This window comes from Perca flavescens, chromosome 8, assembly GCF_004354835.1.
Source record: "Perca flavescens isolate YP-PL-M2 chromosome 8, PFLA_1.0, whole genome shotgun sequence".
Taxonomy (NCBI): domain Eukaryota; kingdom Metazoa; phylum Chordata; class Actinopteri; order Perciformes; family Percidae; genus Perca; species Perca flavescens.
The window spans coordinates 14,741,274-14,766,545 of NC_041338.1; the positions used below are offsets into that span (position 1 = coordinate 14,741,274).

The 25,272-nt window shown below is 45.1% G+C and overlaps 1 protein-coding gene across 4 annotated transcripts in view; it reads right to left on the reverse strand.

The window, feature by feature from the left end:
• LOC114560621 (serine/threonine-protein kinase BRSK2) overlaps window positions 1–2,856 on the reverse strand; it is a 182,752-nt gene extending 179,896 nt beyond the window's left edge. For all 4 annotated transcript variants that reach the window (XM_028586123.1, XM_028586124.1, XM_028586122.1 and 1 more), the window contains exon 1: window positions 2,516–2,856. In XM_028586123.1, the coding sequence (XP_028441924.1) occupies window positions 2,516–2,609 (94 nt within the window). In that variant the 5' untranslated portion in view covers window positions 2,610–2,856. The remainder of the gene's footprint in view (window positions 1–2,515) is intronic.
• Window positions 2,857–25,272: the final 22,416 nt, after the last annotated feature.

Consider the following 25,272-nt stretch of genomic DNA (forward strand, 5'->3'; position numbering starts at 1 on the left):
GTGTGTGTGTGTGTGTGTGTGTGTGTGTGTGTGTGTGTGTGTGTGTGTGTGTTGTCAAGAAAAGGCCTAATCACTTAATGAACACGTAACAGCACCACTCCTCTGAGCAGGACAGCCAGATCAAGCAGAGGCCTTCCGCTTTCTCCCTTCTAATAATTACAGCCAAACGCAGCCTGGGAAAGCTCACAGGGGATTTAGCTTACTGGACATTCCCAGCTGCCACTCATGATCGAGCCCAGCCCATTGGGCCCTCACAATTGCCAGGCCAACCCTTTCCGTGGGGCCTGGGAAAGAGATCTGACAGATTACCGAATGGTTAATGGGAGAATGGGATATTACGCGCTGTCATTAATCTGAATAGGTTTGGCGTGGACAAGCTACACGGTCGCCAGTAACCAAATGGTTTTTCTAACACAGAACACACAAATAATGCTGGGCCCGGTGATTTCTGCACATGAAACATGAATATGTAATTGAAAAACCAAGCCCAAAGCATTATAATTGAATACATATTATGTATTCAGAAATGTCTCTCTAAGTGCAAATTTCAAGTCAAAATAGTTTGATATGCGAGGTCCAAGATGCTTGGCGCAAGTCATGATCCATGCTAACCTGCAGCTTAGTAAGCATCCATGGGTCTGACACCTGAGGCTAGCATGAAAAAAAGCATCCAAACCTGCCTCAACACTCACGTAAATACATCCTGAGCTGTGGATGATCTCAGAGACACCATATCAATAAACATCTGTACCCAGCAGTGCCAGGTCTATACCACCATAAACAGCCATTAGACATCCCTGAGAGCTATCTAAAAGAGAGCTAAGACTGGCAGTGAGTGAGAGATCCTCCTGTAAACACAAATGATTAAATATGAGTAGCAGGAGAAAGAGGCGAACATATGTGTTTTAATAGTGCATTTGTTATGAAAGAACCAATCGGAACATAGCCTGAAACATCAATTTCCACTGGTAGATCAAACTACAGCCATCACACTGCAGATATCTCACATTGCAAGTAGAGCTACACGGAGTATGGATGCAACATGTTTTGGGATTTGTGTGTATGTCCCTTAAAGGTCCTGTCCTACAATCAAAGAGGGCATTGCTTATGAACACACACACACACACACACACACACACACACACACACACACACACACACACACACACACACACACACACACACACACACACACACACACACACACACACACACACACACACACACACACACACACACACACACACACACACAGGAAGGGCAAACAGACAAACTTCATTAATGAACGCTGGGGACTTGCCAGGTGAAAGAAGTGACAGAGGAGAATATTTCAAGAAAGCATACTGTCTAAGAGAACACACAAAAATCCACACACACACACACACACACACACACACACACGGCTGCTCAGCATGACCAGCTGGACCGGGTAGGGGAAGCAACGCCTATTGTAGCCGTTTTAGACAACAGATGGGAGGAAAATCTCTCAGCGGAGAGGAAAAGAGAGGAGAAGTCTCTGACTCTCTCTCTCTCTCTTTCTTAGGGTGGGGATCTTACGGAGCATGCTGCATCACTCCTGCCATCTCTGCCTCCACAGGGCTGTGCTTGCCTCTCCTTTCACATGGCTCCACTGGCTGCATGTACAGGAGTTGACCGCAGACGATGCTCACTGTGCTGTATGTCCTCGCCAGTGCTGACAACAGGGCTGAGCTTACTGTATAGGAAACACACACACACGAGCAATACCAACATACCTAAAATAGCATGAAATATTGAAGAGAGGAAGAATATGAAGTGCTCTTTTACCATGAATTGTACATGTGCTATGCAACTTTGACAAACTGCAGTGTCATTGCTGTCTATGGCTGAGATAAAGCATGTGCTCCTTATTAAGAAAGCCTAGTTACATCCCCTGGGGTAAATGAATATAAATCAATGTAGCTCTTTCCAGGTCTGTGAGCAGCTCATGGTGTAATCTGTCAAGGTATGACCCTCCACTCCATATCGGAGGAAACCCACGTATTGCTGTCAGAGCCTATAGGAGAGACGCCTGCCTGCCTGCCTGCGGACTAAGAATAGATCAATGTATCAGGCAAATCGGGATTAACGGCATTGTGCTCCAATCACAGGACACACACACAAACAGGGGACACAAAAAGTTCATTTTCATAGCCCATGTCACAGTCATCGTTTTCGGCGTTGACCGGTGTCCACGTTGCTCTGCTCCTGGATACACACATCCAGTCCAACGCCAACGCACAGCCAACAAACCGATGTAAAGCAACATCACCGCTCTCTCGTCCCGCTGTGTGAACAATGATTATGTCAGCTCGCCGAAGAAATACCAACCCCCCAAAAAAATCCCCCACAAGGCTTGGCAGGTGTTTGTAAGTAAGCGGTTAGTTATTTATCACTTGCAGACACCCAGCCGGCCAAATTTCAACTCGCTGCGGAGCGCTCCGAAAATAAATTGTGCAATTACAGGGGATGCAGTGAGCAAGCTGTCCCAACTAACCTGTCTGTCCTTTCCCGAGCGTCTTCTCCAAACGGTAAGGTCCCACGTAATTGGCATGTTGGGCACCGCTGTTGTCTTTACCGGACGATGACATGTTGAATTTGTGTGGAAATTAGACACTTTACAATAAAGCGCAGACAATTAAACACTCCCCGCTGGAGGTCCAAGTCGCTGGTGTCTTTCTTTTTACTCCACAGCCTCCCCTCTTCCTCTCGCTCACTCTCTCTGCCGCTTTCTGTCTTTTTTCCCTACCTCACTCGCTGCTTGAGGAGGTGAGGTTCTCTCTTTCTCTCCTCTTTTCTCCTACCGCTGCAGACGAGCCGCAAGTGCTTTGAATATCATTGTCGGTGAAAGCTGTGCTGCCGCTGTGCGTCTGTGGGAGGTGCTGCGGAGCCGTCGGGGATGATTGGCAGCGGATCCAGCCAACCAGAGAGCCGAATACGCTCTATGCTGCCGCCCTGTTTCTTGTTGCCTGAGCATCTTTTTTTTCCCAGAAAAGTTGCAGGTTGGGATCAAGGGAGCGTTAACCCACATAAACTCAGTTTACACAAGTAGGCTATTTTAGAGACAAATGGAGTAAACAATAAAACATTTTAGAGCATATTTAGAATGTAAAAAAACTTTTTGAATATAGGCTACAAATGACCACGATTGTCTTCCAAAGTTGTGATGTCAAAAAATCATCTTGTACATAGGCTTCATGTCTTAAAATTGTCCTCCTCAGCAGATGAATGTGACAACAACCGTATTATTAAATTGTGCACATAGCCTACATCATTCTGCACAATGATTATCTGAGGGAAGTATCAATAAACAAAGCACATTTTTCTCACCAAACCCCCAACTGCTCAGGACGTCTTTCCAGCACCCTCACTCTGTCATTTTTTTATTAGTGCATGGATATGTCATGTGTGTGTGTGTGTGTGTGTGTGTGTGTGTGTGTGTGTGTGTGTGTGTGTGTGTGTGTGTTTTGGCCCTTTGTGTAATGTGTGTCATAACTAACAACAAAGTGAAAATTTCCCATTGCAGGATCAATAAAAGTAATCTTACACTGTCAACTCCAAATTCAAATGAAGTCCAGTGCAACCAATTCTAGTTAATTTGTTGTAATTTAAACTTTTAAATAGCATACACATCATGAGTACATTGTTTTGTTTTTTTTAAATCCTGTAATTGTGCAACTTCCCTGACAAATTTGAAATTAAAAAAAATTACCAAAAGCAATTGACATGCTGTGAACGTTTTGGGGATCTGGAGCGCCAAGGCAGTTGCCTGCATTGCCTAGTTGGTAATCCAGATTTAGGGACTAAAGTAAACTGAACTGTTAAAGCTAAACCACAAAAAACATCTCTCTCCAGAAATTTCACAACTATTTATGCTGCCTTTATTTAATGAGATGCTATTACTTCAACAAAAAAATCACACATAACATTGCAGGAGAGTTTTAGTCTCTGTCTCCCTCGTCTTTCTTTTTCGGTCTGCTTTCCAGTGCTTTCACACACACACACACACACACACACACACACACACACACACACACACACACACACATAGGCGGCAGGTGAGGTGGAGGTTTGGGTAGGCTAATGTGGGAGGGAGGTAGATTTGGATAGCCTAGGCCGCATATACATGACCCTTGGTAAAACCGTTCTGAGGACGAGCTCGTTGCTGCTAACTAGGATGTGATCCACACCACTTCTTTTTGGCATCAGTTATTAGCCTGGTCCTACCAGACTCTCGTACATTTCATTTGTACAGAGAGTCTGGCCACTCTCTATTGACAAGTGTTAACTTCCTTGAAGGCAGGTACTCTGTTGAAGTTTAAAACTATTGGATCTGCCCACAGCCACTCTGGATCTGCCATAACCAATCACTAACGTTTTGTCGTGACGTAGGCTTAGCGTCGCTAGCGTTAGCCTTAGCCAATTCCTTCACCACTAACCGAACGAGCTGGAAAACCAAACTTTTCCCGAACATCGTGGGGAGGAGGGCCACAACATCATGGCCACCAATAAAACTCAGCAAAGATTGTTCTTGCTCGGGCTTTAACTTCTGGATATCCGACAGCATTGCCACAGCGGACCAAATGGCTTCGCTCACATCTTTCTCCGCCGCCATTATGGAACTACAACTCAAACTAGCGCACAACCTCAACTTTATTAACACAATATATTCACAAAAAAAAAACACAACAGTATAGGGAGTGTTTTTTCCAATGTGCACACAAAAATACAGGTTACATTTTCAGTTCATAAAAATAAATAACCAATTTAAATCATGCGGCAATGTTGTCTATAGTGCTCCTCAGGAGATGAGAAGTCTTTAAAGCTTTTTTTGTTTTAAATACTTTACATATTATTTATTACATTTATATAGCGCTTTATCATAGACACTCAAAGCGCATATACATATACATACAGAGTCAAAGAATTTCTGAGGTTCACCATAAAACAACTATGTGCTGGGAAGAAACTGAAGAAATCTGGCCTTGTGAATATGATATTTGGCCAAAAGACACAACCATTTTATAACGTTATCAACTTCCTTTTTGTTCGTCTCTACATTATAAAATAGGACCATACATTCTGTTATTGGGACCAAGACCTTATGAGTCTCCCAAATTAGTAAAGAAATTGATCCGACAGCTGTTTAGAGATCGCTGGATTTTCAAATACAAGGATTTCAACTTCCGAACCGAGGCGGCATATTTTTTGATTATTGATTGATTATTGGATATGATTGATTACCATGACAACCAAACCAAACATACGTTATTATGGAACCCATGCAACTTTGAGGCAATGCCCGCCCTTCAATAGCATTCACACACTACTATTGGCCAGGCGTCCATGCTTACGCAAGGTAACACATCCTGATTCGTTCAGGTCCTATTCCCTGACCAATTGGCTATCCTAACCTTAACCACTTGAGGTCAATGCCTAACCCCAACCAATTGAGCTGCTTCGTATGGCGGGACTTGCCTAGAAATACGTGGGATCCATAATAACATCAGAGAGCGGCCACAGTGCTTCAGAAGCGCATTCAAAAGACGTAAATAAACGCTAAAGGTGGAGAAGGTGGCCATTGCGACAAATGTATGCTTTAACTTAGCGTAGTTGTGTGCACAATACTGTAATGGCTGACAGGACACCCTTGTGCTCTGCGCTTAAGCACTGCAAAGGCTCATGGGACGTTGTTTTGAATGGTTCCTGTCTTTGTCGAAGTTTGTTTAATGATGTTCTGTTTATGTTTGGGTGTGCATTTATGTTACCTGGGTTTTCGTGTTGTGGGTTTGATTTAGTGTTCAGGTTTATCTACATATATTGGTGTAACCATGACCGAGACGGGTGTCGGGTAGCTCACCTGGTAGAGCAGGCGCCCATACATAGAGGTTTACTCCTTGACGCAGCGGCCGCGGGTTCCATTCTGACCTGCAGCCCTTTGCTGCATGCCATTTCCACTCTCTCTCCCCTTTCATATCTTCAGCTGTCCTCTATAAATAAAGGCCTAAAAATGCCCCCCCAAAAAAAAAAAAAAAAAAAAAAAAAAAAACATGACAGAGACTTGGGTGGGGATTGCTTCTGGGCAGTTAGTGTGCATTTATGTACATGTCTTTCAATAATATGGGAATTAACCCGCAGATTGTCACAGTACGGTGCCAAGGATAGCTGCCTGTCCTACCCAATCCTACGTTACCTGCTGCCCCTGCATACACACACACATACATACATCACACAAACACTGTGTGTGTGTGTGTGTGTGTGTGTGTACAGCGGGGGGAGAGTTTGTTGGACCTCTGATTCATTTCACACCCCACTGGTCTGAGACCTGTGACTGTGGCTCTGGCCTCTGTCTGTTCCTCACACCCTGATAGAGTACAGGTGTCAGGGGACACATGCAGGAGAAACACACACACAGACAACTCACAGATATTCATGCACACACAAACACACTATGTGACCTCTAAATATTCTTTATACAAGGTTGAGGGGGCTGCTGAAATATTAAGCAGAATGAATTGCATCAACACCACACCGTAGGTTCCTTCAAAGCCGAAGCCATTTCAAAAAGATTCCCAGGCTTTCCCGTTTATATTCCTAATAGGCAATAATACAGACTCTACTGAATTATTGTCATTGCATCTTAATAATTTATTGCACAGGAAAATACATTGTTGTAGTGCATCATCTCATTTCCATTCATCTTCCCTCTGCACACAAGACAAAACACAATATTGCTTAAACATTACACAACTGTGCTGTGTTGTAAACTTCAACAGACAGCTACAAGCCAAGTGAGGAAATAAACATTTGTTTAAGGTATATATTCTGTAGAGAAATTTTCACACCGAGCACGTCTTAGTCAATATACAAGCAAAGTAATAGAGGAAATGCATTGCAATGCTTCATTTCCTGCCTCCTGCACTTCTCACTCATGATGCTAAGTTTACGAACTGCACATGCCCCAGTTTAGTGCCTTTGAGGTCTGTGTTGAGCATGTGTGCTGTTTCCCCTGATGCCCTTCATCACACTGGAAGCTGGGTTTGTACGGGGGGGTGTGACCCAAAGTGTCACCCACGTGACTGCACAGTGCCAGGTGGACTGGGCATGTGATGTCAGGTGCCAGTTGGGCACCATCTCAATAATGCATCATGCCCGGCGCTGGCACTGGCAGGCGCACCACTTTGAAGTGTTCCAGAAACATCTGTAGCTTGAGTTTTTAATCACCTTGCCAGTACCTCCCTGCTTCTCATCAATCCTTCTCCACTTTTTCACAGCCCTCATCCCTCTTCCCTGCAAGGAAATTAATGAGTCTTTCTAGTTGATGTGTTTATGTGCATATTTAGAGCCTATACGCTTCAAAATTCAATCAACTGGATAAACAAAATTCAAAACAACTCCTTGTCTTCTGGAATGTTCACTAAGGAAATAATGATCAGAGTTCTGTGAGAGAACACAAATTTACCATCGGACAGATAGCAATTACATCCAATACTCCACAGGATGTGCATACTAATAATATCTTCCAAAAGAACAACTGATCACCATACTGAACAATATTGTAATAAAGGGCTAGAAATCATGAAAAATTGTGTATAGCACAAGACCTCTTTGATAGAAATTATTATCAAGTTTACTTTTTTTATCCTGTTTGGTAGAGAGAGATGTGATGAAAGATAGGGCATGCTAGAGAAAAAACAGAGGGAGAGATAAAGAGGGAGAGGTTTACCAAAAAGTGGAACATATTTGATGTGTGGCAAGAGTCAAATAACCTTCGGAGAAGAGAGAGAAAGAGAGAGAGAGAGAGAGAGAGAGAGAGAGAGAAAGAGAGGCCAGACTGCATAATATCTCCACCACCTTCATAGCAGAGTCTGACCGATTAACATTTACAACAACCCCACGCACACACAACTTCACAAACTGGTAGTATTACAATGTTTCCACCGAGGAATAACTGTTACATGAACACATACAGTACATGTGAACTCTCAGCCCTTCAGGGTTGTACAAACTGGTTATTGCCAGCGAGCTGCGTGCTCAAAGCTGTTGGCCATTACTGGATTGGCCAGCATGGTGTGCTTGATTAATTAGCGTGTCGCCACACACAGAGGAGACTACTCATGTTCATTTGCAAACATTTAGAAAACTGGAGGGGAGAGAAATGAATGGAAGGACAACAACGGTGGATTCTGTGATGACTATAACCTCTGCATGACAAATATAAGAGTCATCTGTTGAGTGCAGCACACAAAGCAATTAGGAAAGGGGCGTACAAATTAAAAGAAAGGAGGAATGCATCAGGGACAGAAAAGGTGACAGCAAAGGAAAGAAAGTAAAAGAATCTGTGTATACTTTGATCAGGTAATACTGTTTCTCATGATATGGCTTACCCTCCCACTGCAGACACAAAGGATTCAGGGGAGGTCAAGAAGGTTGCACCCAAGGGAAACAATGGGACAGGTTACTCTTTCCATATTCCCTCATAGATCTCTGTCAGAGGCACATGACAGACAGCCAGGCACTCATTTCCATCCCTCACATGCAGCTTTTGTGTGCACGTAAGTGTGAGTGAATGCAAGTTTTGTCTGCACAGCTTTTCTCAAAGAAATAAAGTATGCATTCTAAATAGAAGGGGTAACCAAATGGATACATTCAAACAAAGATGTAGCTTTTGAGGTTAACACAAGAAAGATGGTTTCATTTGCTGAGCAGGATTGTGTCCTGTAGTCACACGTAGTATGTGGGGATAAAATCTCATAATTATCCAGACACTGGAGGGCACTTGTGCATATCTCAGAGTCTGAGTGAGTGTGGGTCACCTGAGCCCTGGTCACTTCTGTATGCAAATGAGTGGGATCACACACAAACACATGGTGCACACACATATGCATATGTTCATCATCATTCAGCATGTTCATATACCATGATCAGTGGTTGGCTGGTGTTCATTTCAAATGCCACTACAGTATGCTGGTCGTACACTGACATGCCCATGAGTGAGGCTGTGAAGGGAATACTCTCCAGAGGGAATAAGCCTTGCCCTCACACACACACACACACACACACACACACACACACGCACACACACACACACACACACACACACACACACACACACACACACAGACACAGATACATAAGCACACAGCTGCTGCTCCACTGCCCCCTTCTGGTTTGAAAAATGCACATTCTTTGACTACATCCCCGCTCCTGAAACCCCTCAACCTCCCCCACAGGGACATCCATAATGCTCTAATAATAGGATATGGAAACACTGATTGTTCCTCTGCAATTATGACAATACACACTTTTATCCAAATTTTGTCAGACATGATCTCAGGCGGGGCAACAGAGACTCTGTCTTGGATTTTCTCACATCTCTCACAGTCTTGCATATCTCATCCCTCTCTTACTGACATCATGGAATCACAACCACAGAAATCTGACCCAGTTTACCTCTGTTTATTCTCTGTGGTGCTGCAGCCCTGAACAGCACCGTATGCTCTAGAATAGGCCTAAAGGTGGATTTCTCTGTCCTATTGAGACAGAAAAGCGCTGCAACTAATGTGGTTAGCTTTGAAAGAATTCAGCAAGAGCATATTTGTTAGTTTTCATCCACATATGCATACACAACCGTAGATACCTGAACACAAACAAACACACATATGCACACACACAGAGCAAGCATGTTCTCTTTAATTATAGCTTTTTTGCCATGGCAAAGAACATAATTGCAGTATAAGAAGCAAACTGTTGTAATCACGCAAAGGGTTTGTCTGTGGCGTTGGATAATTAAGTTGGCTGTGTGCGCCTCTCTAATCACAGAGACATTTAATGGCAGCATGGGGTGGAGGACTAAAACAACTACATTTAGTTGTATAACTGATCACTGATTAAACTTGCACAATCTCTGTTGTCTCTCTGGCTCATTGTCAGTTTTTAGTTTAGTACAAGAATATAACAGTACCCTCCCCTGTGATCACTCCATGGTGTAAGCTTCCTTAGAATAAATTAGCAGGACTCTTTGCTGTACATTTATATCATGCATTTGAAGCAATAGACAAGCATCGGTCACCAGGTGTTCATTGCTTGTTCCAGGATTAGTGTCCTGCACATTTGCTGGAGTTGTAACTGCACCCATGCTGGCACCATTCATTTATTCATGTAGTTAACTAAAAAGTAATTATTTCTTCACACTATTCTCATTTAAGCCCCAGTTAATCCCCTAACTGACCCTCAGCAGTTTCTACTTTGGACTATATTCTATATTTTGTAGATTCCTGACTTGACAAAAGAAAAACTTTTTAACCACTTTTTAGTCTTTAATCCCAAATATGCATTCCCACAGCTTGCCTATGGTCCCCCAGTGGCTAGAAATGGCGATAGGTGTAAACCGAGCCCTGGGTATCCTGCTCTGCCTTTGAGAAAATGAAAGCTCAGATGGGCCGATCTGGAATCTCCTCCTTATGAGGTCATAAGGAGCAAGGTCACCTCCCCTTTCTCTGCTTTGCCCGCCCAGAGAATTTGACCCACCCATGAGAGAGAGAGAGACATCATGGCTTTCAAACGAGCAAAGTGGCAGTTGGTCAAGGCCACACCAGCAACCTCCACCTTGGCCCCCCTCTCTCCTCCTCAATAGCTACAGACACAGAAATGGCACATACTAAGGAAAGCTCATTGTGCTAGTGCTAGTGGCTGTAATTCTGCACCATGGCTGAATTATGGGAAAGAGACTTCAGATACAGTATTAGGGGACCACTAAGGCCTATAGAAAAGCATCCAAAGAGCACCATGTCATGGGACCTTTAAGAGCAAGTTGCTTGTGGGGGCTGGCTACATAGGTGACCTTTCTCTGTCGTAAACTGGCTGATTACCCTTGAAAATGACTCACACAGATACTAAAGCACACTTTCCTCTCTAGCCAATTTGAAATCTGCTTCGGGCAATGTCATTTGCTCCAGCCTTTAGAACATGGCTATGTGTGCTAGCTACATGATCTAATTGACTAACTTGAAAGAAAAACTTATGGCACGTCATGTATCATGTACATTGTAGTGCATGAAGCCTGTTTTTCCCCCCACTCCCCAAGCCATACCTGGCAGCTCACGTAGTCAGAAACAGAGCAGGGAATAGAACAAATGTTCAGTTTTTTTACACTAAAAAATGAATCTCCTCACATCACTATAAGGGAAGCTAATTGGTGAAGCAGTTACGTAAGAAGATATGAAATGCCTCATTAGCAGATATCCAAAGAAATGTTCCTTGGGGACATTGAACCTGTCTTGTGATTGCTGAAAGGATAATAAAGGCAAAATATGTTCTAAAGGAAGAGAGGAGATGAAGGCTCACTGCGCACCTCTCTCCGTCCCACAGTGAGCACTTCCAATGCTGCTCTGGGCTCGTTCATCTGAGCCATGTGGGCCAGCAAAGGAAGCTTGCCTCAAGATGCTGTGTGTGAAGGCAGCTTTCTTATTGGTACTTGCTTCAAAGAGACTGCAATGAAATACAATAACGCAGTATATGTAAGTTTATATAAATATATAATTCTGTGTAAGCTGGAGAGACATGCTGGACGTCCAATTAGTGCTGACTGCAATTTCATGTGCTGTGTCAGCATGAAGTGAGCAGGTTCTTACAAGGACATAATCATGCACACATATGAAAAGATGTTTGCATGTGTCTTGTGCTGAAAGTGCAAACGTATTATATCAATGTCCCGTTTGAACAACACCGTCCTGGCCAAGGTCGCATCACCTCTTTGTGTTAGCAGCAGTAAAATGTTTCTACGGTCTTCACCGGCTTTAATAGCCTGCAGGTCAGGCTAAAGAGTTCAAGTGGCCCACGGCTCTACAGAGAGAACTAAAAGCCCATTAATCATCAGATAAACTGAGGTGCCCTTTTATCGAATGACTGATGGCTTCTGGAAGTCAGCTATTGTGCTGTTGAACTGAACAAAATGAGATGATGTGAACACCATTTGAACACCTTTGTGTGTCAGAGAATATAGTAGAAACTTTTACTGTATTTATTTCTTCACTATGATGTATCCCATTTACAGTCCACAAAGGGTAAATTACCAGAAGGTAAATCCAAACACAAATCTCAATTGAATTAGCTTGAATTACTCCTCCCTAATCCTTTGGCATAGTAACTGCATTATACAGTAGATGGTCACAGGAGCAGTATGATGGTGCCTGCATAATGCCCAGGAAATCAGCCTACTCTTTCTTTGAAAGATCCTCAAGTACCTAACAATTCAAAAGCAATGGTGTTGCTACTCCAGGTAATGTCATAAATATGCTACACTGTTGATAATAACTGTTTGTACAGCGACATTTAGGGAGACTCTAATATGAGGTACAGCAGTTTAGAATGGAGGCTGCTCAGATGGCACAAACAGCAATATAGCATAATCTCATTTGAACAAGAGCTTCAGAGTCATACTGCTGTAACTTAACAGCCGCTTTTGTCTTTGTCTCAGAGGGAGGGATGGAGGGTGGAGAATGGAGGTGGGGTGAAGAGAGGGAGATGGATGGAGAATAGGAAGGAGGCGACAGACGTGGCCAATGCAGGGGTGGCTCAGGCTGTTGGGGACCAGTGACAGTGGCAGATGCATTACCAGCGACATCTCCATCCCTGCTGTTGCCGGACTCTCTCTCTGTCACGCACACACGCACAAACACAAGTGTCTAAGTTGATTGACGCCAGCGGTTTGGCCCCACACCAGGCACAGGGGGTAATGACTGTCACCCTTTTTTCCCATCAGCCCCCTGCCTTAATCAACACACATAGTCACACACGTACACACAGATACATTTATATATGTGCTATTTTCTCTCCTGCTCTCTCCTGCTCTCTGAAATGTCAGGCTGGTAGGGGGTTGTATGGGGTTCCTCCGGAGAGCAATAAAAGCTGATTGGAGTTAAAACAGTTGGTCAGGCCTCCCCGCCCCAGCATCTGTTGGATTACAGTCAGCCAACCTGTCATCTGTGAAATGAAGGCTAGTATGGGAGGAAAGGGGAAAGGCCACAGGAGAGGACAGACAGACAGAACAAGTGATAGAGAGGCATGTGTGAGACAGAGAGAAGAGGAGAGGGGCACACAGATTGGTTTAGCAAAGGTTATTAATGAAAACAAATCCAGTTAATTTGTCCAGATTTAGCTGAAGTAAAACAAGCAGAGAAAGACAAAAGGATCAAAAAAAGGTATGGGTGAGGGGTCGGATGTAGGGAAGGACGGACACGCCTGACCTTTAGATGAATCATTTCATCTCTCCGTCCTCATGTATCACTGCCTCTGAGCACTGGGGGTGAGGAGCAATCCCTTTGACCCCCCCCCCCCACCCCCCTTCGCTTTACCCCTCCATTTCATCCGTGTCTACTGGTCTCTCTCCGTCACCCACTGCTGAATCCACCCTCCGCCTCTACCGGCTATGTCCTCCCCTGAGGGAATCATTTTCACTCTAACAACTTCAATTAACCTTACCCCTTCACACACACACACACACACACACACACACACACACATGTAGACATGCCTTCACACGCACATCTCCACTCCATATCAATCCCAAGTGTTAAGGTCACTGGACTGGGAAACAGAAGCTTCGCAGAGCTTCTCCAGTGCATGTAAAAGAATGTGAGGCTACCTGCCACAGTCTACAATGGAGTGTATACACCGTCCTTAAACAAATAACAGTGACGCTGTCATAAATCCTCTGAAATAATTAGAGCTGGGACAGCTAAAGGAAATGCATTTAATTTCATGCTCGAAGAAATGGCAAATGTCTGTTCATTTTTTGCTCAAGGATTAACTTTTGGAGGTTGTGAGCTGAGACACCTCAAGGTTGAAAGAGGAAACATACATGTTCAGTAAAACTAAGGCGAAAGGAAGCTCCTTCACGCACTTAGAGTCACAGGAGTTTCTCTGTGTCAATTTCCAGAATCACACCGCAGCCTTTTGACACTGAAATTAGAAGAATTAAATAAATTCTGCTGCGCTGAGCTCAAATCTTAAAAGAGCCAAATGAAATAAGCAAAGTGTAATTAGAGATCCACTTTGATATGTGAGTCGGCTCATTGTTTCCGAAGCTGTTGTGGTTTTGGGGTTGTCATAGTTTGGGAGTCTGTTTTCTGTGTTGTATTTTGCTCAGTTTCCTGTTTTATTTTGAAGTCTCTGGTTTTCTGTCTTGTCTTGTCCGATTTACTTCCTGTATTGTGTTTCCCTCCTTTTTTGATTGCTCTGTCCAGCCTAATGTGTTTCACCTGTTTCCCAGCCCTTGTGTCACCTGTCTTGTGTTTTCTCATTAGTCTGTGTATTTAGTCTTTGTGTTTCCCCTTGTCCTTTGTTAGATCATTTTGTGTGTTTGCTTGTGCCTGTCATGTCGCCCAGTGTTTGTTCGTGTCTGGTTTTTTGCTCCCTGGATTTCTTTTGTTTCATTTTTGGTATTGGTTGTTGCCTGCTGCTGCACTCAGGACTTCCTTGGTTTTTTTAGTTTCTGTACAATAAATCCTCGTCTTCACCTTTCTCCTGCCTGCCTGCCTGCTCTCTGCATTTTGGGTCCACCATTCCCTGCTACAACCTGACATAATGATCTGACCACCATGGACCCAGCAGAGACAGTGGAGTACGACCTCGGTGACCTAACCTGCAGGCTTATTTGTGCTGTTGGGGAGTGGAGGTTCACCAGAGATTGGAAGGCCAAGGAGGCAGTTCTCCAGGCTGCTCGCCGAGACGCCTCCGCTCATCCCTGGTTCTGGAGCTCCCTCCCAGACTGGATTCAAGAATTCCTGGAGTCTCCTAGCGGTGAGCCTAACCCTTGTGTTGTCCTTCGGGTCACCGGGACCCAAAGGACAACACAAGGGTTATGTACTTCCGTTTATTTTGTTGAGAATTGCTTTCTAAACCCTGTCTCTTGTAAAGTAAGTAAGTTTGTTTCTAGAGCACATTTAAACACAGTTTAAGCTGGCCAAAATGTTGTACAAACAAGCACTAAGGTGCTGTATTAAGCCTTGTTTTGTCCTTTGGGTCACAAGGACCCGAAGGACCACACAAGGGCTAAACCCCGCTCTGCGTCCTCCCAAGTGTCTTTCCCAGTGCTGTCTAGTGTCTCCAGGCCGACCAGTGCCCACGAACGACTTTTGTTTCTGAGCTGACGTGCAACCCTTCTGTTCCCGGGCTTACGTGCAGCTCTCCTGACCCTGGGCTTACGTGCAGCTCTCCTGACCCTGGGCTTACGTGCAGCTCTCCTGACCCTGGGCTGATATGCAGCTCTCCTGACCCTGGGTTGATATGCAGCTCTCCTGACCCTGGGCTGACGTGTAGCTCTGCTGAGTCTGGGCTGATGTGCAGCTCCTTCCCAGGCTCCTGGCCTGCCAGCAGCCTTCATGAGCCCCGGCTAGCTAGCGACCTCCCTGATTCCAGGCCAGCTAGCGGCCTCTCTGAGCTCAGGCTAGCTAGCATCCTTCCCGAGCCCAGGCTAGCTACCAGTCTGCCTGAATCCCTGCTAGCTAGCAGCCTTCCTGAGCCCCAGCTAGCTAGCAGTCCCCCAGACTCCCGGCCTGCTAGCGGCCTTCCCGAGCCCAGGCTAGCTAGCAGTCTGCCTGAATCCCTGCTAGCTAGCAACCTTCCTGAGCCCCAGCTAGCTAGCAGTTCCCCAGACTCCTGGCCTGCTAGCGGCTTTCCCGAGCCCAGGCTAGCTAGCAACCACCCTGATTCCCCGCTAGCTAGCAGGTCCCCTGACTCCAGGCTAGCTTGCAGCCCCTCTGAGTCCCAGCTAGCTGGCTAGCATCCTCCCTGAGCCCCAGCTGGCTAGCATCCTCCCTGAGCCCAGGCTAGCGAGCAGCTCCCCCGAGGCCAGGTTAGCTAACAGCTCACTTGAGTTCCGGCCGTGTAGCGGTCCCCCAGAATCCCAGCTAGCTCGCAACTCCCCTGAGTCTAGGCTAGCTAGCAGTTCCCCTGAGTCCAGGCTAGTTAGCAACTTCTTTGAACCCCTACTAGCTAGCAACCTCCCAGATCCCAGGCTAGCTAGCAGCCTCCCTAATCCCCGGCTGGCTGGCAGCCCCCCTCATTCCCTGCTGGCTAGCAGCCCCCCTGATTCCCTGCTGGCTAGCGGTCCCTTTGTATCCAGCCTAGCTAGCAGCCCCCCTCACTCCGGGCTAGCTAGCGGCCTCCCTGATTCCCTGTTAGCCGGCAGCCTCTCTAGTGTCCCTGAGTTTGCTAGAGGCCCTGAGTTTCCTAGTTTTCCCAGGTGGTCCTGTGTCTCAGAATCCCGGCTGGCTAGCAGCCTCTTATATCCCTGGCTAGTTAGCAGCATTCCTGGTTCCTGGCCGGCTAGCAGCCTCACAGATCCCTGGCTGGCTAGCGGTCCTCCAGAACCTCGGCCGGCTAACGGCCTCTCGGTACCCCGGCTGACGTGCAGCCGCCCGGATTCGCCGCTGACGTGCAGCCGCCCAGACCCGCCGCTGACGTGCAGCCGCCCAGTGTCTTCCAGAGTCTGCATCGCCCGACTTCCCAGACCTCCCAGAGTCCGCGTCACCTGACCTCCCAGAGTCTGCGTCAACCGACCTCCCTGCGTCGACCGCTCTCCCAGAGTGTTTGTTTACGGGTTTCAGTGCCCAGGTGACTTTGCCGGTCTCCGGCGCCACAGAGACTGCCCCGGTGGCTTTGCCGGTCTCCGGCGCCACAGAGACTGCCCCGGTGGCTTTGCCGATCTCCGGCGCCACAGAGACTGCCCCGGTGGCTTTACCAGTCTCCGGCGCCCCTGGGACTTTGTCCCGTCCCCCAGAAACTTTGCCTTTGTTCTACTTCTCAGAGACTTTGCCTTTGTCGGTCCGGCCGACTTCTGTCCCCCGGGTTCTGTCGGCGGTTCGGCCGACCTCTGCTCCGGCTACCTTGTCGGCGGATTGGCCGACTCCTGTTCCTACTACCTTGTTGGCGGACACTGGCCCCGCTGACTCTTCGCCTGTCTCCAGCCCCGCTGACTCTTCGCCTGTCTCCAGCCCCGCTGACTCTTCGCCTGTCTCCAGCCCCGCTGACTCTTTGCCTGTCTCCAGCCCCGCTGACTCTTTGCCTGTCTCCAGCCCCGCTGACTCTTTGCCTGTCTCCAGCCCCGCTGATCCATTGCCTGGCTCCAGCTCAGCTGACCCGTTGCTTGCCCGGCCCTTGTGGTGGGTTTTAGCCTTCATTGGCCTACCGAGTCTCATGAAGGGTTCAGCCTGAGCCATCCTGTTCGGCCTCCTGAAGGGATCCGCCTTCTCCGACAGCCTTAAGTGGGGTATCTCCTTCGCCGACGGCCGCCAGAGGGGTATCGCCTTCGCCGACGGCCGCCAGAGGGATATCGCCTTCGCCGACGGCCGCCTGAGGAGTTCTGCCTTCGCAGCCGGCCGCCTGAAGGGTTCTGCCTTCACCAAAAGCCGCCTGAAGGGTTCTGCCTTCGCAAACTGTCGCCTGAAGGGATATCGCCTTCGCCGACGGCCACCCGAGGAGTTCTGCCTTCGCCGCCGGCCGCCCGAGGGGTTCTGCCTTCGCCGCCTGAAGGGTTCTGCCTTCGCCAACAGCCGCCTGAAAGGTTCTGCCTTCGCAAACTGTCGCCTGAAGGGGGTACTGTTGTGGTTTTGGGATTGTCTTAGTTTGGTAGTCTGTTTTCTGTGTTGTATTTTGCTCAGTTTCCTGTTTTATTTTGAAGTCTCTGGTTTTCTGTCTTGTCAGATTTACTTCCTATCTTGTGTTTCCCTCCTTTTTTGATTGCTCTGCCCAGCCTAATGTGTTTCACCTGTTTCACAGCCCTTGTGTCACCGGTCTTGTGTTTTCTCATTAGTCTGTGTATTTAGTCTTTGTGTTTCCCCTTGTCCTTTTGTCAGATCATTTTTAATCTGATGTGATCCGTGCATACAGTTTGGCAAGTTTGCTAGTATGAAGCAATCTGCAATTGACAGATTGGTGAGCTTCCCAGTTACACAGCAGTAAACAGCTTCCAGGGTCCTTGGTCTCCCATTAAAAAGTAGCTCCTGCTTGTGTTTCTATGTGCATGCAAGCACATATGTATGCGTGTGCACATACACGCGTGTGTACTTGCATGCAAAAAACAGAGGGGGAGGTTAAATCCACACAGCTGTTCTTGAAATCAGACTTGGCTAGTGCATGAATGCCTGCAGGCAGGAAACTCATAACTGGCCTTCCACTCGTTTTCATCATCATTTAGCTGCTCTATAACAATGCCAGACTGCTGTTTACGCAGCAAAGTCCAAAAACTAACAAGTGCCAACATTGTAACTGAAGTGTTTTAATATGCTGTAATGATGGGCAAAGGGATGCCTTCAATCATAATAGTACACTCCCAGAGTAACGATAGCACCATATTGATTCAAAACCTCTGGTTATTCTGCTGGTTTGCTGCAGTCATGTTTCAATAATAACTTTGAGACTACACAGATGAGACTACAACCTGCCTGATCATGACTTCAATTAGCACCTGTTAAGGACCTGGGGACTAGGACTGATTTCACATCGGATTATAATAATAGGCCTTATGAATGGGTTAAGACTGCAGGCAAAAAACTAAATGCACCCAATTAAATGTACTTGTAGAACACGTAAATGTATGCACAGACACACAACCTTTAATTCTGTACTAAAACACACCCAATCACTCTACAACTGCCACTTCCTTTCCCGCATCCAGCAGAGCTCTCCCTCGGTTTATCTCAGCATAATTGCTGTTGATTGGGGTATTATTGCTCCGGTTAATCTGCCTGTGGGTGGCTAATAAAGGAGCTCCATCAGGGATGTTATCTATCGTAGACAGAAGGTGTGCATGGAGCGAAACTGGAAGCCAGGAAAAGGAATGAGAGGGAGGGCTGGGAGTGAGGAAAGGAAGGGGGGGGGGAGGATGTAAGAGAAAGGAAAGTGAGAAGTGACTGTGGGATGAAAGTGACAAAGGAAAAGAGTTTTTGATTCATGTTGAAAGACAAGGAAGGACAAATTAGTAAGGAAAAAAATTGCACTGGATTGTGGGTTTAAATGTATCCGTCTGAGGTAAAGTAAGGTAACATCAGTGGGCTGTATGTTGTTCTGACAGAGTTGTGAGAGTGATCTTGCTCCCCAAGAGAATCCTTTTATGATTGATGTGGCCTTGTTCCTCGGCCCCAGATCTATTTCTAAACACAGGCTGGAGGAGGAGGAGGCTGTGGCGACGTGATTAGATTCTTCACCATTACACGGCAGGCTGAGACAGGTAGGATATCGCCCTCTGCAGACACACCTTGGTCCCAATGCCCTGTGCAATAACAACGTGTTGGCAACTGACCCTGTGGTGTGAGAGTGGAAGCTAACGTGACAAACTAGTGTTTCTTTATTCCACTGGGGGGTTTAGTGTGATTGAATTAGCACAAGCTCCAGAGACCACTGAAAGTGGGGGTGGAAGATGGAGACAAAGACAAGTAATTCAGTAGCAAGGGCAAGAAGTTGCTTAGAGTCTGGGAAGGTTTTGAGCACATTGCTGCAGGCAAACTGAGGACATTAAACAATGGGAGATAAAATATGATTTCTAACGCATCTAATGGAACTTCATCTGTCTCCAGCAGTGTGTTATTTTGTCACAGTCGCACACTTTTAAGGAAGTTTTCATTATTTTTTAAGTCAGGGCCCATGTGATAGATAGATGAGGGACTGCCATTTGAGGAGAATTGGCCTGGGGATTTGAGTGGAAAATGTAGACACTTGATTTAATGCAGTACATTGTTAAGTAAGGATAGATTTAGCAGTGCACAGTCTACCTCAAAAGTGTGAAGTTAGTCTTAGTAAACCAATTTTGTTTTCCAGCTTTGATCCACTAAGAAACTACAATAGCAGCAACCACTACTGTGGATGGGTCAGCAGCTGATTTCAGCAGCCTGATTTTTATATGTGTATATACTGTACGGGCCATTGATTAATTCAGCATTACAAGCTGAAAGAATCACCGCAGACTCACTACACCCTCTCTTCCTTGAATATGAACTTCTGCCATCAGGAAGAAGATTCTGTGTGCCAAGATGTAAAACAAACAGATAAAAAGTTATCATTTATTCCAACTTCCGTCAAGCTGCTGAACTCCAATAGTAAATCCTAGTCCAGCAGAGCAGGGGTGCAGTAAATACCTCAGCCATTTTTGCACTTAATTATTACAGTTAATTCTCAGGATGTTGTGCTGTCATGTGTGTCCTTCTTTTGTCTTTTGTGCTTTTGTGTCCTTGTGTCTCAGGACGCTGTGCTGATCTCACTTTTATGTTGATCTTCTTTTACTGTATTTAATTTGAGAATGTTTTTACATATTGTCTGTGTTGTGAAGCAACGGATGTGGCACTGTGTCCAAGACAAGTTTAAATGTGATAAATACTCTATGACCTCAAAGAACCTTCCATTTGAATTGATCACATAAGTAGTAATCACTAACTGAATCAATGTTTTCAGTCATGCTGTGACCAAAGGGCTTAGGTGGATGGAACGATCTTATGAGGCTGATTTATCTTTGTGATTTCAGTATGCACTCTACAGAATGCTTACAGTCTGCCCTACTAGATAATGTGTTGTGTTACTCAAGTAAAAAATAGTGCTCAAATTGAAATTAAAGTCCATGTGGCAATTTTATCAGAGTACAGAAGAGAAGAGGTTGTTCTACTGCCTTTATGATAGCACCTCCTGCTGGTGAGCTGCTTGTATTGAGCCAGTGGTTGATAATATCTGAACACATAAAAAGGAAATTCATACAAACACAACCAGCAAGAGGCTGGAGCAGGTGAGCATTGTAACTTACAAAGGGAGACAATAAAATTGCAGGAACTTTAGTATGCTTATTCAAACTGTTTCTTCATCTATGGTCATATCCACTGAAATGCACCATAACTGTCATTTTTATTCTGATCTGAAGTTTTCTATCAGTAATTGTATTGATCAGACCCAATATCTATTTAGCAAAACACACAATAACAACTGACATGTTATAGTTGATATATGGAATCTAGGCTTCATCTCTCCTAAAGGATACACCAAGTTAGGGAGTGGCAATATTAACTTTCTGACCAAGGACTCAGAGCCCATGGGTGGATGCTGTTGGGGAGGTGGAGCCTATGAAATGCTATTTGTACTGCAGCAGGTATAGAGGTGAGCAGTGCATAAGCAGATGTGGCAGAGAAAAAAAGCACTTAATAGACTACCTTACAAAGGTTTAAGCACTTGCAAATGTAAAACTACTTATGTACTTGTCTTGTTTTGTTGCTTGCTGTATGATGTGTTGCGTTTGTTACTTGTTGTTGTGCAATGTGTCGGTTTGAATTTTGGTCTGTGTATGTTGCCTTTACGTGCTGACTGTAGTCATTTTATTGTATTTATTTTATTTTTTTAGGTTGCCATTTTAAAACTGGCCAGGGACAACAGATGAAAATGAGCCTGCTGAGCTAACTCTGGCTCATTTACAGTTACTGTTCTGTTGATGAAAGGTGCCGTAGGTAGGATTGCGAAGATCCAGGACTTAGCCAAAAAATTTGAACATCAACAACTTCTCAGTCCCTCCCCCCTTTCCGCTAAAGCCCAAAACTGTCTCCTAAGCCCCTCCCCCCCACAAGGGCATGGGCAGTGATTGACACGCAGTTAGACACCGACCTGGCCCTGATTGGTGCATCTGAACAGGGAGTGGTGGACTTTTTGCAAATCGCACTACAGGCTCTAGGTGGTGCCAGAGGAGCCGGATTTTTAAAAAATGCTCTGCTTCATGTAGTTCTACTGGAACATAGGGTCAGTTTCAGCAAATATGACAGAAAGTTAGTTTTATAAGGCGTGCCTACTGCACCTTGAATGAGCACTTTCCCTGTCATATGAACAAATAGGTCTAAATGAAAAATATCTACCTATTTATTTAAGAATTGCAGTAGTATGGGAAGGCAACAATGTTGTTTTATTTTGACGAGGTGCATACACTATTCAATTATTAGCCTATATTTTTACTGTATGGTGGCCTATTGTATGTGGCCACCACTGATGAGTTGTTCAGTTCCAAGGGGGTAAGCGAGCATCCGCCAAGCGTACCTCCTATGGGGAGATTCTGAGGCTAACAAGCCATCACCTTCCGCTAGCATTCCATTGACTCCCATTCATTTTGGCGTCACTTTGACAGCGAATAACTTTACATCTGAAGCGTTTAAAGACTCTATTTGTCCATTGTTTATTTCTAAAGAAACACGACAATGTATAAAAGGCTCCGTTACCTTGTAGCTCACGTTATGGCCCAGTAGCAGCTGTTTTTGTAAAAATAGGCTCACGATTGTGTCATGACCACGCGACTTTCTGTCGCACAGTAGAGAAATTACCGTAGAGTCAGGAGAAGCTCACAGGCAATCGGGGGGAAGTGGAGGCATACTGTCAAGAGAGAAGCCCACAGAGAGTCCATGAAAGCATGGGAACAAAATATTTCGTTTAAAATAAAACGTTTTGATGGATTGGAAATACTTTGGTATGTGGCAAGTGGATTCATATGAAGTTACATTTATCCATGAACAACTAGGATATTTTAAGAAAAGTATATTTTGTTAAAAAATGAAGTAGGGGTAACGTCTAGCCTGTGTCTAGTCAGCAATAATTAGCCTGTGCCGATGTTATCTCCTTACATATACCTATTGGGTATGAATTCATATCACAAGTTCTTGAATATCATTTTACATAACTTCTTAATATTATGCATTAACTTAATATGGCGTACTGGCCTTATATTTTAAAATAAATAAATACTATGCAAAATGACAAAATGATTAATCAGAATACTTACCAAAAGTTGCTCCTGCTCCTACGCTCATGGACAGTTCCTGCTCATGCTCTCCATCTCTGCAAGATTTGGAACGATTCAGATTTCTCTTGGCGCAGCTACCAGAAGACTTAGAAATTTCAGACAGGTTGCTCGCGTCACATCTACATCTTCAAGCTCAGTTTGAGGCTGCGCAGTAACACTCAGCCATCACCGGAAAAGTGCTTCTAATTGACTTCACTGGTTGGCGTCGCTGTGTCCATTGTTTTTACTGTCTATGTTCAGTTCAGTCGCTTTATTATGGGAAACTTGACTGCATATCAAGTTTCCCATCTGGGATAATAAAGGGACTGAACTGAACAGGGTGTTGTGCTGATAGAACCCTATCCTGTGGTGGTTGGGTTTCTATCCTATTAATCTGCACCGGCACCTTAGGATCTGGGCGCAGCCTGGAGCAGATAAGAGCTATTGAGTGACAAGCAGGCCCATCCCAGCTGACCACTAGTGGTGCCATGGATGTGTTGTTAAATGGTAACTAGCCTACTGTTTCTTTCATCCTGGACCCTATTTTCCTATGTTTTTGTGTCTAAGTGACTGATGGGAACAACAATCTTTGAAATTAGTCCAGTATTAAAGTGCTCATATTATGCTCATTTTCAGTTTAATAATTGTATTTTGAGGTTGTACCAGAATAGGTTTATGTGGTTTAATTAAAAAAAAAAAAAAAAAAAAAAACATATTTTTGTTGTACTGCACATTGCTGCAGCTCCTCTTTTCACCCTGTGTGTTGAGCTCTCTGTTTTAGTGAGGCATCTCACTTCTGTTCTATCTTTGTTGGGAGTCGCACATGTGCAGTAGATACTCACTTAGTCAGTGAAAGTTACGGAAATGGCGGCAGTAGTTCAATCATACATGTTCGAACCAGAATCGGATCCTGAAGAAGGAGGGGAGTCTCCTGCAGAACTAGCCTGGTTGACACCAGACCCTTCTCAGTTGTTAACTTCAAATGTTTCGGCCAATGACGTAGACGGCTGTGCCGATTTTGACCAGCTCACCCGGAGACTGAAGGCAGGATACATTCAGAAACCCGTATCTCACTCAAAACAGCATGGATGGGTTTTTTTCCAAGTCGGTATGCGTGTGGAACATAGACTGTAACAGTCTATGGTGTGGAAGCTTATAGTTAGGGAGTGAGGAGTTGCAGTGTTCACCTAACTGCCCCAACTGCTTCTCTTCATAATTGTTAGATTAATAATACATAACAAAGTAGAGGGAGGCAGGCCAGCCAAGCCCGATCCGGCAGGGGGAGAGTTCTAAGCCCGAAAAAGCTACCTCTCCTTATGACCTGTCTCTCTTAGTTACGCTGTTATAGTTCTAGACTGCCGGGGGACTTCCTTCCTTCCTTTGACACACTGAGCTGCTCTCTCCTCTCCCTTTCTATTACTATTACTATTTGTGTGTATCCCGTCCCAGAAATGCTTGTTACTAATCCTAGCTTCTGGGGAGTTTACTCCCCGGAGTCCTTATGTTTTTTCCCCCAGCGTATTTCCTTGGAGAACGTTGGCACCAAGATCCTGGTTCCAGCTGTGGTCCTGCTGCACTCCCTGCTGAGCTCAGCGGTGTCCTGCAATGTCATGCTGCTTTGTGCTGAACCCTGCAGCTTCCCGCTACATCCAGTCACTGTTCCATTATTAATGTGACTATTATTGCCACTGTTCAGTACACCCCCAACCGGCCCGTCAGACACCGCCTACCAAGAGCCTGGGTCTGTCCGAGGTTTCTTCCCAAGAGGGAGTTTTTCCTCGCCACTGTCGCACTGCTTGCTCTTGAGGGAATTACTGTAATTGTTGGGGCTTTGTAAATTATAGAGTGTGGTCTAGACCTACTCTATCTGTAAAGTGTCTCGAGATAACCTATGTTATGATTTGATACTATAAATAAAATTGAATTGAATATAAAGTGTGGTTTATGGTGTATGGAAATCATATACATCATCCAGAACAGTGGTTCCCAAAGTGGGGTCTAATTGACTATTTTGGTCATGGGTTTCAAAACTACTTTATGTAATAAAACATCTATAAGCAAAAATGTAAGACGAAATCTGTTTAAATGGGGTTCCGTGGTCTAATTTTTCAATAATGTACCCCTTTTGAATTGGTTCTTTAAACGAAATACCCCCCTGACCAGCGCTAATCATTTTCGGTAGAAAAAAAAGGTGTATATAAACAGAAACAGTGCTGTCAGCGATATATTTACTTTAGAACAACAGCCTTGTAACTGAAAAAAAACCATTTAAATGCTAATGAGAAAATTAGACAAAAACTGTAAAAAAGACAAAAACTTGGAAAAAGATGGTAGAAAGAAGGAAGGAAGAATAGAATAGGTCAAAATAGTATCAAAAACTTGACATAAGAAGAAAAAACTGAGAAACTTGTAAAAAGTAGGACAGTAGAAGGAAGGAAAGCAAGATTCGGTCCAAAGAA